The sequence below is a fragment of the Tamandua tetradactyla genome, chromosome 2, assembly GCF_023851605.1.
Source record: "Tamandua tetradactyla isolate mTamTet1 chromosome 2, mTamTet1.pri, whole genome shotgun sequence".
NCBI classification, from domain to species: domain Eukaryota; kingdom Metazoa; phylum Chordata; class Mammalia; order Pilosa; family Myrmecophagidae; genus Tamandua; species Tamandua tetradactyla.
In genome coordinates, this window is record NC_135328.1 from 176650860 (window position 1) to 176664388 (window position 13529).

A 13529-nucleotide genomic window follows, 5' to 3' on the forward strand; every position below is an offset into this window, starting at 1 on the left:
AACTTGACCGTTCCTTTGACTCATCTGCGGAGCTTGTTAAAATGCAGATTCTGATTCAGTAAGTCCGAGGTGGGCCCTGAGATTCTTCATTCCTAACACGCTCCTGGTGATGACTATGTTATTGGTCCTAGAACCACACTCTGAGTAGCAAGGTTGTACAAGGCTGTTTTAAGGTGTTTGGATTTTATTCTGTGAGCAATGGAGAACCATAAAAATGTTTTGTTTTGTTTCAGCTTAGTTTAGATTTTGGTTTTTTAATCCAAGTAATTCAGTTCACCGTTACAGAAGGGTTTACAATGAAAAGATAGTTATCCCTGCCTTACCTTTTCCCGCCTCTAGTCCCACTTCCCAGAAGCAACCACTTTTAGCTTTTTTTTTCCTTCTAGTATTTAAATAGGTTTATACCACTGTTTCCGTTTACTAAAGCTGCTGGAATGCAATATACCAGAATGGGTGGGCTTTTTCAGTGGAGATTTATTAAGTTACAAGTTACAATTCTAATGCCATGAAAATGTCCAAATTAAGGCACCAAGAGTTTACCTTCTTGAAGGAAGGGCTGCTGGCATCCGGGGTTCCTATGTCAGGTGGGAAGGCACATGGCAATGTCTTCTGGTCCTTCCCTCTAAAATATCTCTGTGGGTGTTTATTTTCTCTCTTAGCTTCTATTGGCTCTCTCCAGAACTTCTCTCCTTTAAAGAACTCCAGCAAGCTGATTAAGACCCACCTTAAATGGGTGGGGTCACATTTCCATGGAAACAATCTAATCAAAGGTCCCACCCAACAATAAGTCTGCCCCTACAAGAACGGATTAAAATAACATAGGCTTTTCTGGGGTACATAACAGATTTAAACCAGCACAACCCCTCTTTCTTTCTTTTTTTTTTAATTAGAGAAGTTATGGGTTTACAGGAAAATCATGCATAAAATAAAGATCCCCATATACCACCCTGTTATTAACACCTTGCATAAGTATACTACTGGTTCTTGATTTTAAATGTTTGTCTATTGGTTTCCTATTATGGAAAGTATGGATTTAACTCACAATCAGTACTTCCCTTCTGTCACTGGTCCTGTATACTTCATCTAATGGTTACCTTTGTAATTTCACGTAATATATAATTCAGAGGACAGTATCTTTTGACCATGTAAGGGTTTTAAGTCAGAGATTGCAAAAACAGATCTACCTTTTTGAAAAATTATTCTAAATTTCACAAAGAAAAAACATGGGAGTAGTAAAAATCTGGAGTCAAGGAGGCCAGTGGAAAGGCAAGAAACTGAGACCTGGGTTGGTTGAAGAATTAAACCAGAATGGAGGGCTTGTTAGAGATATGATTGACACCACTTGGTGCTGGTTACATTCATTTACTTACGATATAGTCAATAAATTTTTGTTCAAAGAAATGGGTGAATGATTTTAAAAAATATTATGGAGCGCCTACTATGTGCTAGCCATTGTGTGGGGGGCGGAGAATACAGTGTGACCAAAGAGACCCAGAAAGAAAAGAAAGCAAGGGTGACTCCCAGCTGATGTGATTCACCAAAGAAGGGAACTCAAGAAGAAGCCTGGGAGTGGGAGATGATTCCAGCAGGAGTCCTGTGGAGTTGAAGGAATCGACAGAGACGTCCAGCAGGCAGGTGAACCTGGAGGTGAGCATGGAGCTCACGAGAGAGGTTAGGATGATAGCTATGAGTTTGGCAATTTAGATGGTAACAGAGGTCATGGAAATGGGTGATGTCTTCCATGGAGAGTGAGTTTGAGGAGAGAAGAGGATCAGGGAGGAACCAAGCAATAACTTTTTAAAATGCTAATAAAATGTGTTGGGTTTTCTCCTATTGTATTTTATACATATTTATTAGGAAAAGATCACCCATTGCCTCACTCCTAAGACAAGTACTATTAACATTTATGGGATACCATCCCACCATTTGGGAAACAGATGGAATATGGAGAGCTAAAAAAAACACTACTTTTCCAGCTTCCCCTCATATATCGTTTCAAACCATTCTCCACAAAATAGTAAAGGTTCTCTTAGAACATAAATTGTATTATATCACTCGTCTGCTTAAAATTGTTCCATGGCTACCCACTCACTTTGAATAAGCATCACCATCACCTAGAAACTTGATAGAAATGCAAAATCCCACCCTGCCCCCAGACTCCTGAATCAAAAACTCTAGGAATGGAGCCCAGCAATCTGTTTTAACAAGCCCTCCAAGTGATTCTGATGTAAGCTAAAATTTGAGTACCACTGTGTTAGGATATGTACTTTATATGTATTATTTCCTTTAACCTTTACAACTCCTTAAGTACTATTAAAGCCGATGTAGTGCACTGATTAAGAAGGGAATCTGGAGCCAAACCGTCTGGGTTTGAAGCCCAACTCTCCCAGCTCTGTGACACTGGGCATCTTTTAAATAAAGATTTCTTTACAAGGTTGTGATAATGACAGCACCTCCGGGGGCCGTTGTGGGATTAAATAAATTAATATGAGTAAAATGCTGAGAACAGTGACTGGGATAGAGTGACCATCGTATAAATGTATCCCCATATTAAAGAGAAGGGAACCGAGACTCAGAGGTGACCTGACTTGCCTACCAAGGTCAAAGTAAACGATGGAACCAGGTTTTTAATCTAAGTCTCTTTCCTTCGTAACGCCAAACCAGAGTGCAGCCTTCCCCAGGACAGCACAGGCCGGTGAAGGGCTGGATTCCCGGCCGGCAACCCCTGAAACCCTGGGGTATCGTGTGGTCAGGTGCAAAGCGCTAGAACTGTGACTTGAACCGGGTTTCCCACCGAGGAGGGCAGGGGGGGGCGAGCCGCACTGCTTGAGCAGCCCACCCACGCGCCGTGCTGCAAAGCTGCGGAGCGTCTAAACCCGCCACGCGAGAACCAGACACCCGGCCGCCGCCCTAAGCACCGCCCGCCGCCCTCTCACCCCTCAGCGGCGGCGGCGGAAGCAAGGGGGCGGGCCGGGGCGGGGCCGTGCGCGGCATGGAGGAGGCGGAGGCCGCGGCGCGCCGGGCTGAGCTGTGCGGGCCGGAGTCGGGCCCTGGAGGGGCCCGGGCGCCCTGAGCCGTGAGTGTTTCCGGGCGGGGGATCCGGGGTGGGGCGGCGCGGCCGGGTTAGATCTCCTAAACGTTCGGGCGGCTCCGAACCCTGGGCGGAGAAGACTGGGACCAGATAGGAGGGGGTGGAAGACTGGGGGCTCGCTGCCCTTTGCCCACCCCAGGACTGGGAAGGCCTGGGGTTTGCACCTTTCCAGCTACTTAAGAGCTTTCAGGGCCTTGATCTGATCATCTGGCCTCGGCTCCTGGGTCCCTGGGCAGTCCTGACTCAGATAGTTCCCCCAACCTTGGGGAATTTTTCAGATTGAACCTCCCTTAAGGTTTTCCTATCAGACCCAGAGAAGTTAAACCATTTTCCCAGGTCACACAACACAGGTGTTTGCAGGCAAGAGTTGTTGGAAGGCCATTCCCCATCTCCCCAGAAGTCATCAGGCTTTGGGAGGAGTGCCTTACCTCATATAACACTCTGGTCCCCTCAGATTCCTGAAGGCATGGGTTGGCCAGGACAGTGGTGACACCCCCGATCAGGCATGGACGACTGGAAGCCCAGCCCCCTCATCAAGCCCTTTGGGGCTCGGAAGAAGCGGAGCTGGTATCTTACCTGGAAGTATAAACTGACCAACCAGCGGGCCCTGCGGAGGTTCTGTCAGGTATAGGGATGTCCCAAGACCTCCCAGGGGCTCCTTCCCAGCTTTACCCCAGCCTAGAATATGGGCACTGAGACCCACCTTGGCATCCCTCAGCCTGGAAAGGGAACCTCTACGTGTCAAGTTCCCACCAGGTAGTAGACTGGTCCCAGAGTTCAGCTTTGGAATCAGAACCCAACAAGTCCAGTCTCCTAGGCTTCTGACAGAAACTTGAATTTTGATCAGAAGGGCTTTGTCCGGGATCACCTGTCAGGCAGTCAAGGCTGGGACCCAGGTCTTCTGATCCCCAGCTTGGTTTTCTGGGATTGGCTTCACCTCTAGAAACTAACTGTGAAGGGGTTCAAGGAAATCAGAGGCCCCAGATGGAAGAATGCAAGAGGTAGGAAGAGCCATGATGGAGGGAGAAGGGTCAGGGGAGGTTCCCTAAAGGAGCTAGTCATGAAACTGGGTCCCAGTTAGGGGAGTAAAGCTGAACAGACAAGGGAGGGGAGGCAGACTCCAGATTCTCCCTGTATCCTCCTACTGCAGTCAGGGCCCTCCTTTCAGGAAGACCCTCTATGGTCTAGAGGAAGTACCCCTCTTTAGTCGTCTCTACCCCTTCCCTCAGACAGGGGCGGTGCTCTTCCTCCTGGTGACTGTCATCGTCAACATCAAGTTGATTCTGGACACACGGCGAGCAATTAGCGAGGCCAATGAAGACCTGGAGCCAGAGCAAGACTATGGTGGGACCAGGCTGAAGATGGGGTAGGGGGTCCCTTGAGGTCTCATGGATGAGTTGCAGGTAGATCCAGGGGAGACTATTTCTATCACCTTTTGTTCCTTTAGATGAAGCCCTGGGCCGCCTGGAGCCTCCAAGGCGCAGAGGCAGTGGCCCCCGGCGGGTCCTGGATGTGGAGGTATATTCCAGCCGGAGCAAAGTGTATGTGGCAGTGGATGGCACCACGGTGAGTAGAGTGGGATCTGTTGACCAGTCTTTCCATTCTCTTTAGGCCATGGCCCTGTGGCTGTGGTGTTCACTACCTGAGTGGAAACTACATTTCTGCCAGTTTCTAGCTATGCAACTTTGGAGGCCTCAGTTCCTCAACTATAGATTGAGAATAATGATTTTTACTTGCCAGAATTAAATGAGAAGAATGTGAAATGTCTTATATGTAGTTGAATCTCAAAAGTGATCATTAGTATTAGAGAGCATTTAATTCATCGATTTATTTTTTAATAACCACTTCCTGGTATCTTTGTGGTGCTGGGTAATTGGATCTGGCCTTCCTTGAGGGCTCAGTCTGATGGAGGAATGTGTTATCTCCAGGATGAGGCGGAAACAGTCAAGGGCTCTAAGATCCATAAAGATCAAGAAGGGAGAGGGTTGTAGAAAGATGCAGTCTCTTCTGATGAGGATACTGTGATAGCTTCCTGAAAGAGATGGCTTTCAAGCTGGATTTGAAGAGAAGTGTGAGCGGGAGAATAGGCAGGAGGAAAGGTTTTGTGCAGCTGGAGTTTGAAGTGCCCGTAAGACAGAGACCATGAATGCCAGAATGAAGAGTTGGTCTTTTTCTCTGCCACCCTGTAGGTACTGGAGGACGAGGCCAGGGAGCAGGGTCGTGGCATCCATGTCATCGTCCTCAACCAGGCCACGGTGAGTTTCTAGGGGTGGGGGACCCAGAAGTCTGAAGCTGAGCCCTCCTTCCTGGGGACACCAGCTCATAAGAACTGTATCCTCTGCCAGGGTCATGTTATGGCAAAGCGTGTTTTTGACACATACTCACCTCATGAAGATGAGGCCATGGTGCTGTTCCTCAACATGGTGGCACCCGGCCGAGTGCTCATTTGCACTGTCAAGGTCAGTGACTCCTCCCTGGTCCTATCCCCTAGATCCTTAGCTCCAACCCTGCTCATGGCCCTTGGTTCTGTGCCCCTAATATGGCATGAGAAGAGTCTTTGGAGGAAGAAAGATGACTCAAGTTCCAATCCTAACCTTGTCGTTTTCATTAATTCAGCAAATAGTTATTGAGTACTGTTCTAGTTTGCTAGCTGCTGGAATGCAATATGCCAGAAACGGAATGGCTTTTAAAAAGGGGAATTTAATAAGTTGCTAGTTTACAGATCTAAGGCTGAGAAAATGTCCAATTAAAGATACATAGAAACGTCCAAGTAAAGATATCCAGGGGAAGATACCTTGGTTCAAAAAGGCCGATGAAGTTCAGGGTTTCTCTCTTAAGTGAAAAGGCACATGGTGAACACAGTCACAGTTTCTCTCTCAGCTGGAAGGGCACATGGTGAATATGGCGTTATCTGCTAGCTTTCTCTCCTGGCTTCTGGTTTCATGAAGCTCCCTGGGAGGCGTTTTCCTTCTTTATCTCCAATGATCGCTGGCTTATGGACTCTCTGCTTCAAGTACCTACTGTGTACCAGGCACTACTCAGTGCTAGAGATACAGTGGGAAACAGAGTTCTTCTCTTCATGGAGCTTATATTCCAGCAGAGAGAAATAGACAAAAAACCAGCCAAATGAATGTATAATGTTTGAAAAATATAGCTGATGTGAAAAAGAAAATAAAGCAAGGGTGATAGAGTGACAAGGGATGCCATTTTAGAAAGGGAAACCCTCTGTAAGCAAATGGCATATGAACAAAAAGGTAGAGAAAGTGAGGAGTGGGCCTAGTGAATATCTGGGGGACAAGAATTCTAGGTAGAAAGAATGGCAAGTGCAGAAGCCCTGAGATAGGAAGGTTCTTGGTTTACTTGTGAAATAGCAGGAACACCAATGGAGCCAGATCAGAATGAAGGAGGAAAATAGTTAGAAAAGCTAGCAGAAGGATGGCAGGGGAGAGAAATGTAGACAATGTGGGGTCATGGAAAGGATTTGTTAGCTGGGCCAACTTGGATGATTCTCTGAATCTCTCCAAATCTTCAGTTGTCTTAGCTGTGTATTGTTAGTAACCACTGAGGGTAGTTGCGATCATTTATTGAGCTAACTTTGGTAAATAAAGGGTTTTACATAGTGCTTAATACATAGTTGGTGCTCTCTGAGGCCAGGAGTCCTAGAACTGTGCCAGCCAGCTTGACTACCTTCTCTGATCCCCCAGGATGAGGGCTCCTTCCACCTGAAGGACACTGCCAAGGCTCTGCTGAGGAGCCTGGGCAGCCAGGCCGGCCCTGTCCTGGGCTGGAGGGACACGTGGGCCTTCGTGGGACTAAAAGGAGGTACCAGCACCACAGACTATCTACCCTATACCATCAAGGACCCGGGAGGACCAAAATTCCAGGGGATGGGGCAGGGGGCCAAGTAGGAACCAGTGGCAGGTGGGATGAATATGGGCAGAAAAATGGGCAAAAGGCCCCAAACTGGAACTTGAGCCCCAACTGCCCCTTACTCCTCCCTCCTGCCAGGTCCTATCCTTGGGGAGAAACATTCTAAGTCACCTGCCCTTTCCTCCTGGGGGGACCCAGTTCTGCTGAAAACAGATGTGCCACTGAGCTCAGCTGAAGGTATGGTTAATACAGGGTAGGCTCCCGGCAGTGCCTGGGCTGGGGAATCAGCATCTGGGCCCAAACCTGCCTTAATTTGCTGGCAACCTAAACCACTGTCCTCTTTACGGGGTATACTTCCCTTGACTGTGTACCCTGACACTCTCCAAACCACCTTGGCCTCATGCCCTCCTGTCATCCCCATCCCTCTCTCAGAGGCAGAGTGCCACTGGGCAGACACAGAGCTGAACCGTCGCCGCCGGCGTTTCTGCAGCAAAGTTGAGGGCTACGGGAGTGTGTGCAGCTGCAAGGACCCCACGCCCATTGAGTTCAGCCCTGATCCGGTGAGCAGGGCATTAGGCAGTAAAGCTGGTTCTCCTTCCCAGCTTGGCCAGGAGCCCTAGGAAAGATCCTGGTTGGGGTGGAAAGTTCATGGTTGGCGCTGGGCTGAGTGTATAAAGGAGCCAGAAAGGAGGACCCTATGCCCCTTCCCTGTATACCCTGGAGTTTAGGGACAGAGACATCTATTACCAGGTGAACTCTTCCCCAGATAGGGTTCCTGGTTTGGAGAGGGAGTGAGGCAAGAGCTAAAGGCTGTTTCTCTCTCAGCTCCCAGACAACAAGGTTCTCAATGTACCTGTGGCTGTCATTGCAGGAAACCGGCCCAATTACCTGTACAGGTGAGTCTAGGAGAGAGCTATGTCTAGCACTCAACAGGAATGCATTTAGGAAGTGGGAAGCCAGGTTATCTAAGTGTAGAAGGGACTCTTGAATTGGGTGGAAAGGCAGCAGGTAGTAGGCCTATCATAGTGTGGGTGAACATTGGGAGTCTGGGCCTGTCTATAATCACAAGGGGGCTCTGAATTGGGGGAACAAGAAAACCTTAACTGATTCCTGGGTTCCCCAGGATGCTGCGCTCTCTGCTCTCGGCCCAGGGGGTATCTCCCCAGATGATAACAGTTTTCATCGATGGCTACTATGAGGTGAGCTGGGGCTTGAGGAGGTGGGGTGGAGTAGAGCACAGGGCTGTGAGTGCTGGGCAGCAGTGATTGCCCTGGACTGGCAAAGGCTCTGGGTGGTAAAGGGCTTGGGATATTGGGGCCTTCAGAGATGGGCAGGGGAGAAGGTGGCCTCACATGGTGATCAATGACCATGCCCCCAGGAACCAATGGACGTGGTGGCACTGTTTGGTCTGAGGGGCATCCAGCATACTCCCATCAGCATCAAGAATGCCCGTGTGTCTCAGGTACTGCCTAGGCAAGGATGGGAGAGCCAGGTGCCTGGCCTGCCCTCCACCCCAAAGCTCATGTGCCCTGTTCCCACTCCTTCCCCTTCAGCACTACAAGGCCAGCCTTACTGCCACTTTCAATCTGTTTCCGGTGAGTAACATGGGAAATTATTCTTGGGCCTGGGGAGGGGAGATGTGGGTGTGAGGTCCGGTCCTGTTAAGTAGCAAACTCTTTTCCTTCTCTGGGTCTCATCTTCCTGATCACTACTGCCTAAGAAGTAGGGTAAGGTAGAGGAGACCAGGATATAGGAGACAGCCCCTTGGGATCATGTTGTTTCCTTCCTCCTGCAGGAGGCCAAATTTGCAGTGGTTCTGGAAGAGGACCTGGACATCGCTGTGGATTTTTTCAGGTGAGGGGGGTGCCCTCCACTGTAGCTCCTGTAAGCTCATGGGGCCTCTTTGCTTGACTGAGTCTCCAGGGAAGAAAGCAGGGAAGTGTCTTCCTGGAGAACTTTCTAGAAGAAGCGAGCTCAAAAGTAGGGTAAAAGCCTAAGCAAAGGTGGGATAGCAGTTGTTGAGGCTGGTGCAGAGAATGGAAAGGGCTTATGGACACAATGGAGATCTGGGGAAAGGAGGCATGACTCCTGAGTCCCAGCTCCAAGTCTGCCAATATCACTGTATGACTGGGTTAACCATGCCCCTCCCCAAACTCCTGGACCCTGCCTCTCTCAGCTTCCTGAGCCAGTCTATACACCTGCTGGAGGAAGACGACAGCCTGTACTGTATCTCAGCTTGGAATGACCAGGTAGGCTGGGTGGACAAGGGTTGGCTGAAGAGTTGTAGTCATCCCAAGCTAACACCTCCCACCATGGCCCCCTGTCCCCAGGGGTATGAACACACAGCTGAAGACCCAGCACTACTGTACCGCGTGGAGACCATGCCTGGGCTAGGCTGGGTGCTTAGGAAGTCTTTGTACAAGGAAGAACTTGAGCCCAAGTGGCCCACACCAGAGAAGGTGCCCTTGCAGGGTAGGGTGACTGGGTTGGGGTACCCTACCGGTTCAATCTTTATAATCTCCTTACCTTCACAATCTCCCATGCCCTTCAGCTCTGGGACTGGGACATGTGGATGCGGATGCCTGAACAACGCCGGGGCCGAGAGTGCATCATCCCTGACGTCTCCCGATCCTACCACTTTGGCATTGTCGGCCTCAACATGAATGGCTACTTCCACGTGAGTGGGAAGCTGGGCTGTTTGGGAGGGGGCGTATATTCTGGTATAGTGGTCAAGAGCTTAAAACTCTGGAGCAATCATAGCTCTGCAACTGCAACCTTGGGGAGATTATATATCTGTGTGCCTCAGTTTCTTTATCAGTAAAATGAGTATAAAAATAGTACCTAACTCATAGGGTTGGGAGGTGGTGTGGTTTAAATGCATTAATATGTAAAGTGCTTTGAACTATAAACATTACATTAGGGTTGGCTGGTATTATTTTTATCATTACTATTCTTAGCACTGGACTGTGAATATGGGGAGAGTATTTCTACTGCCAAGCACTCCTCCAACCCTACAAGCTCAGCCCTCTCACTATCTCTCCTTGCACATTCTGGGTTCAAAGCCTCAGCCTGAGATGAGCAGGGAGGCTCCCATTCTCCCAATACCTTGCTGTGTCCAGAAGGCCTGCTTCCCAGTTACAGCTAAGGAGACCTGGAGACAGCCCAGCCTATAGGCAAGGACACCAGCCAACTTAGAACCTTCTAGAAGCCATAAGGGCTCTGAGAGGTTGGCTAATGGAAGACTCCCACTTATTTCCCAAAGAGGAGCTGTCACTCACTTGAGGTCGCTCAGTACCTGGTACCTGAGTCATACCAATTTCTTTTCTTCCAGCCCAGCCTGTCCCTTTAACTGCCATCCCTAGAAGGGCCTGTTCTTGGCTTATGTGGCTACAGAGTAGCAGGCCTGTGAGAACCACTGGGGATAGGACTAGTTCAGGCATCAGTGGCATGACCTCTCTGATAATGGTGAAGTCCAAATTAAGGCTAGCAAGATGCTGCAAAGATGCCCAGGATGCTGCAAAGGGAATAGGAAAGACGGGAGAAAATTAGAGACCTTTATGGTCCAGAATTTCATCTGTGGGCCTTGTGGACGTGGGTGAATAGGTGGTGTGGGTCACACAGGGCAAGGCCCTGATTTTCACCCTCACACTCACTCCAGGAGGCCTACTTCAAGAAGCACAAGTTCAACACAGTTCCAGGTGTCCAGCTCAGGAATGTGGACAGGTAGGGGCTAGGGGCATGGGGGAAGATGTCTGTGACCAGCCCATGACTGCCCTTTCCAGCCCTTGGGGCCTGTGTGTTTTACCCAGCCCTCTTATCCCAATTCCCTTGTGATCCCTTTCCCTGCCCAGTGCTGCCTATCACACCGAAGGGGCTGCCTCCTACCCTGACCCATTTCTCCCTACTTTCAGTCTGAAAAAGGAAGCTTATGAAGTGGAAATTCACAGGCTGCTCAGGTATGGCTTAGGGGCATTGAAGCTTGTGGCTGGGAATGGGGAGGAGTCAAATGCTGAGGGTCTTCACCCTATAACTTGTGGGGTGCAATACAAAATGAAAATGTGGGACTGCTTATTAAAAAAATTATTCAGAATTCCTAGACTGTGACAGCAAAGCATTAAACCAAGCACAGCACCTTCCTAAGCACAGACCGTGCCTTGGCCTGACTACCCCACCCCCTACTGCAGTGAGGCTGAGGTCCTGGACCACCACAAGAACCCTTGTGAAGACTCTTTCCTGCCAGACACGGAGGGCCACACCTATGTGGCCTTTATTCGAATGGAGAAAGATGATGACTTTATCACCTGGACCCAGCTTGCCAAGGTGCCCAACACTGAGCCCACCCAGAAGTACCCTTTCTCTCCGTGCCCCAAGATACAGGAAGCCTTTGTTCTGAAATTTCCAACCTCAATACTTTTTCTTCATACCCTCAGAACCCCCTACCCTCCCAACCTCCTTGTCCAAATTCTTATTCCAAAGTAATAGATTGAGAAGGCTGCTTGGGCAGTGGGGCAGGGGGTGGGGCCAAACGGTCCTTCCTGCCTCCTCCCCATAGCTCTCTTGAGCCATCCTTTTGCCTCCTTCTCCCAGTGCCTCCATATCTGGGACCTGGACGTGCGTGGCAACCACCAGGGCCTGTGGAGGCTGTTTCGGAAGAAGAACCACTTCCTGGTGGTGGGGGTGCCAGCCTCCCCCTACTCGTGAGTAACTTCTCTGCCCTGTGAAATGGGGGTCTAGTAGGATTGGAGCATATAGCTAATGATCCCCTCCCTATGTATTCTCATATTATCTTCCTAGGATGAAGAAGCCACCATCAGTCACCCCAATTTTTCTGGAGCCACCCCCAAAGGAGGAGGGGGCCCCAGGAGCTGCAGAGCAGACATGAGACCTCCTCCAAGACCCTGCAGGGCTGGGTACTGTGTACCCCCAGGCAGGCTGGCTCTTTACCCCATCCTGTAGGATTTTGTAGATGCTGACAGGGTCTGGGGCTGGTTTGTTTTTAACATGAGACTTAATTACTAACCCCAAGGGGAGGGTTCACCTGCTCCAACACCCCTGTTCCTGAGTTGGAGGTTTATTTATTTACTTCCTTGTTGGGGAAGGGCAGGGTAGTACTTGGGAATCATTGGGATCCCTGGGCAGCTGATCCTGTCCTTTGTATACCCCTTCCTCCCAGGCTTGGCTCAGAACCTAACCTATTTATTGACTATCCCAGAGGCTGAGGGCCCTGGAGGGCCCTGATTCCTTTCTGGGCTGGGGTGCTGCCCTGAGGGTGGGGCTGGCTCTTACTCAGGAAACTAGTGTGCCCACCTCATGGACAGGCCCCGCTGGGGCCCACGTGCTGATTGCAGCCTCCCTTGGAGACACTGAACCAGCCCTCCTTTCTGCCTCCTCTTTGTCCAGGTTTCCAAAGCTGGATAAAGGTGGTCATTGATTAAAAAAGGAGAAAACCTCTGGGAATGTGTCTGGTGATTGTGTGCATGTGTGTGAGAGAGAGAAGAGATGAGAATGGATGGTGAGTTTTCCTTATTAACCTCCGCAGAATTTAGCTTCCATTTGGGGCCATTTGGCCACCAGGGGATGCCCAAGTCTCAGACTCTGAGTTTTTTTTTCCAGGTTCCACCCTAGTATCGGCAACCCTGATCCTCACCCCACCCCATGTGGGGCTGAGTTTGGAGCAGCCACCCCACGCCCATTTTCCCACTGTTTAACAGCAAGGCTGGCTCCTGCTTTGCTTATCCGGGCTAGGCACTTGCCCCCAGAAATGGAGTGGAAGAGAGCAAAAAAAAAAAGGGGGGTACTTGAGGGGGAGGGTGGGGGTCTATGAAAGGGATGAGAGAGCAGGTGAGTTTAATTGGGGTGGAAAGGACATGGATAAGAGGAGATTGGGTGGCATTGTTGAGGAGCCAAGGACCAGACTGTAGGTAGAGACAGGAGCAAGGATCTCTGTGGCCCTTAGGTAAGGATACTTTGCATGAAGAATTTCATGTCTGGGCATTTTTCTGGCGAGAACTGCCTTGGTTTTCTTAAGAGGTTAGATCTTAAGTTAGATAATAGTAGAAGGTAATGGATGGGATTGTCCAAGGGGTGGGGGGAATGATAGCTCAGGGCAAAGGCGAATGACATTTAAGGATCTATAAAGGACTTAGGATGGGAGGTAGAGCATAGACCACCTCTTGAGGAGGGGTCTGCTTGCAGAGCCCTTTCCAGGTACACCTGGTGATCTTCTATAGAACCTTGGCCAGGGAAGCAGAAACTGACTGGAAATCTTGCCCTTTTTGCTTGCTCTCTGCCCCTGCCTCCCTAACCGGTGCTTGGCAATGACAGGGGTGGTATATGGCCTGGGCATATCCCACAGCCTGTGTTTGCTGGAGCTAGAGATACATTGCCGAGGTGGCACCACAGCCAGGTTGAACAGCAATTAGCCCATAAAGAGGATGAGGCCCGCCCTTGTCAAACACGTCCCCTGGAGCCTCTACACAGGTCGCCTGGGTAGTGTGTGAGAGGCACAGTAGGGTGGTGAGGGGTGAGGTGGACTGATTTCGCTCCCTGCCCCCCCCCCCCCCCCCCC

The 13529-nt window shown here is 49.9% G+C and overlaps 1 protein-coding gene across 3 annotated transcripts in view; it reads left to right on the forward strand.

Annotated features, from left to right (window-relative positions):
* Positions 1 to 12411, forward strand: part of POMGNT1 (protein O-linked mannose N-acetylglucosaminyltransferase 1 (beta 1,2-)) — a 25518-nt gene extending 13107 nt beyond the window's left edge. Inside the window, exons 1-22 of one of the 3 annotated variants that reach the window (XM_077149793.1) lie at positions 2977 to 3076; positions 3546 to 3716; positions 4321 to 4435; positions 4539 to 4657; positions 5281 to 5346; positions 5437 to 5550; positions 6796 to 6913; positions 7100 to 7198; positions 7394 to 7521; positions 7787 to 7857; positions 8085 to 8160; positions 8340 to 8423; positions 8515 to 8556; positions 8757 to 8815; positions 9138 to 9210; positions 9292 to 9420; positions 9513 to 9638; positions 10620 to 10684; positions 10813 to 10917; positions 11146 to 11281; positions 11549 to 11658; positions 11756 to 12411. In XM_077149793.1, the coding sequence (XP_077005908.1) occupies positions 3597 to 3716; positions 4321 to 4435; positions 4539 to 4657; positions 5281 to 5346; positions 5437 to 5550; positions 6796 to 6913; positions 7100 to 7198; positions 7394 to 7521; positions 7787 to 7857; positions 8085 to 8160; positions 8340 to 8423; positions 8515 to 8556; positions 8757 to 8815; positions 9138 to 9210; positions 9292 to 9420; positions 9513 to 9638; positions 10620 to 10684; positions 10813 to 10917; positions 11146 to 11281; positions 11549 to 11658; positions 11756 to 11843 (2043 nt within the window). In that variant the 5' untranslated portion in view covers positions 2977 to 3076; positions 3546 to 3596 and the 3' untranslated portion in view covers positions 11844 to 12411. Of the gene's footprint in view, positions 1 to 2976; positions 3077 to 3545; positions 3717 to 4320; positions 4436 to 4538; positions 4658 to 5280; positions 5347 to 5436; positions 5551 to 6795; positions 6914 to 7099; positions 7199 to 7393; positions 7522 to 7786; positions 7858 to 8084; positions 8161 to 8339; positions 8424 to 8514; positions 8557 to 8756; positions 8816 to 9137; positions 9211 to 9291; positions 9421 to 9512; positions 9639 to 10619; positions 10685 to 10812; positions 10918 to 11145; positions 11282 to 11548; positions 11659 to 11755 lie in introns of those variants that run through there. The other 2 variants (XM_077149795.1, XM_077149794.1) reach the window with 2 other exon arrangements.
* Positions 12412 to 13529: the final 1118 nt, after the last annotated feature.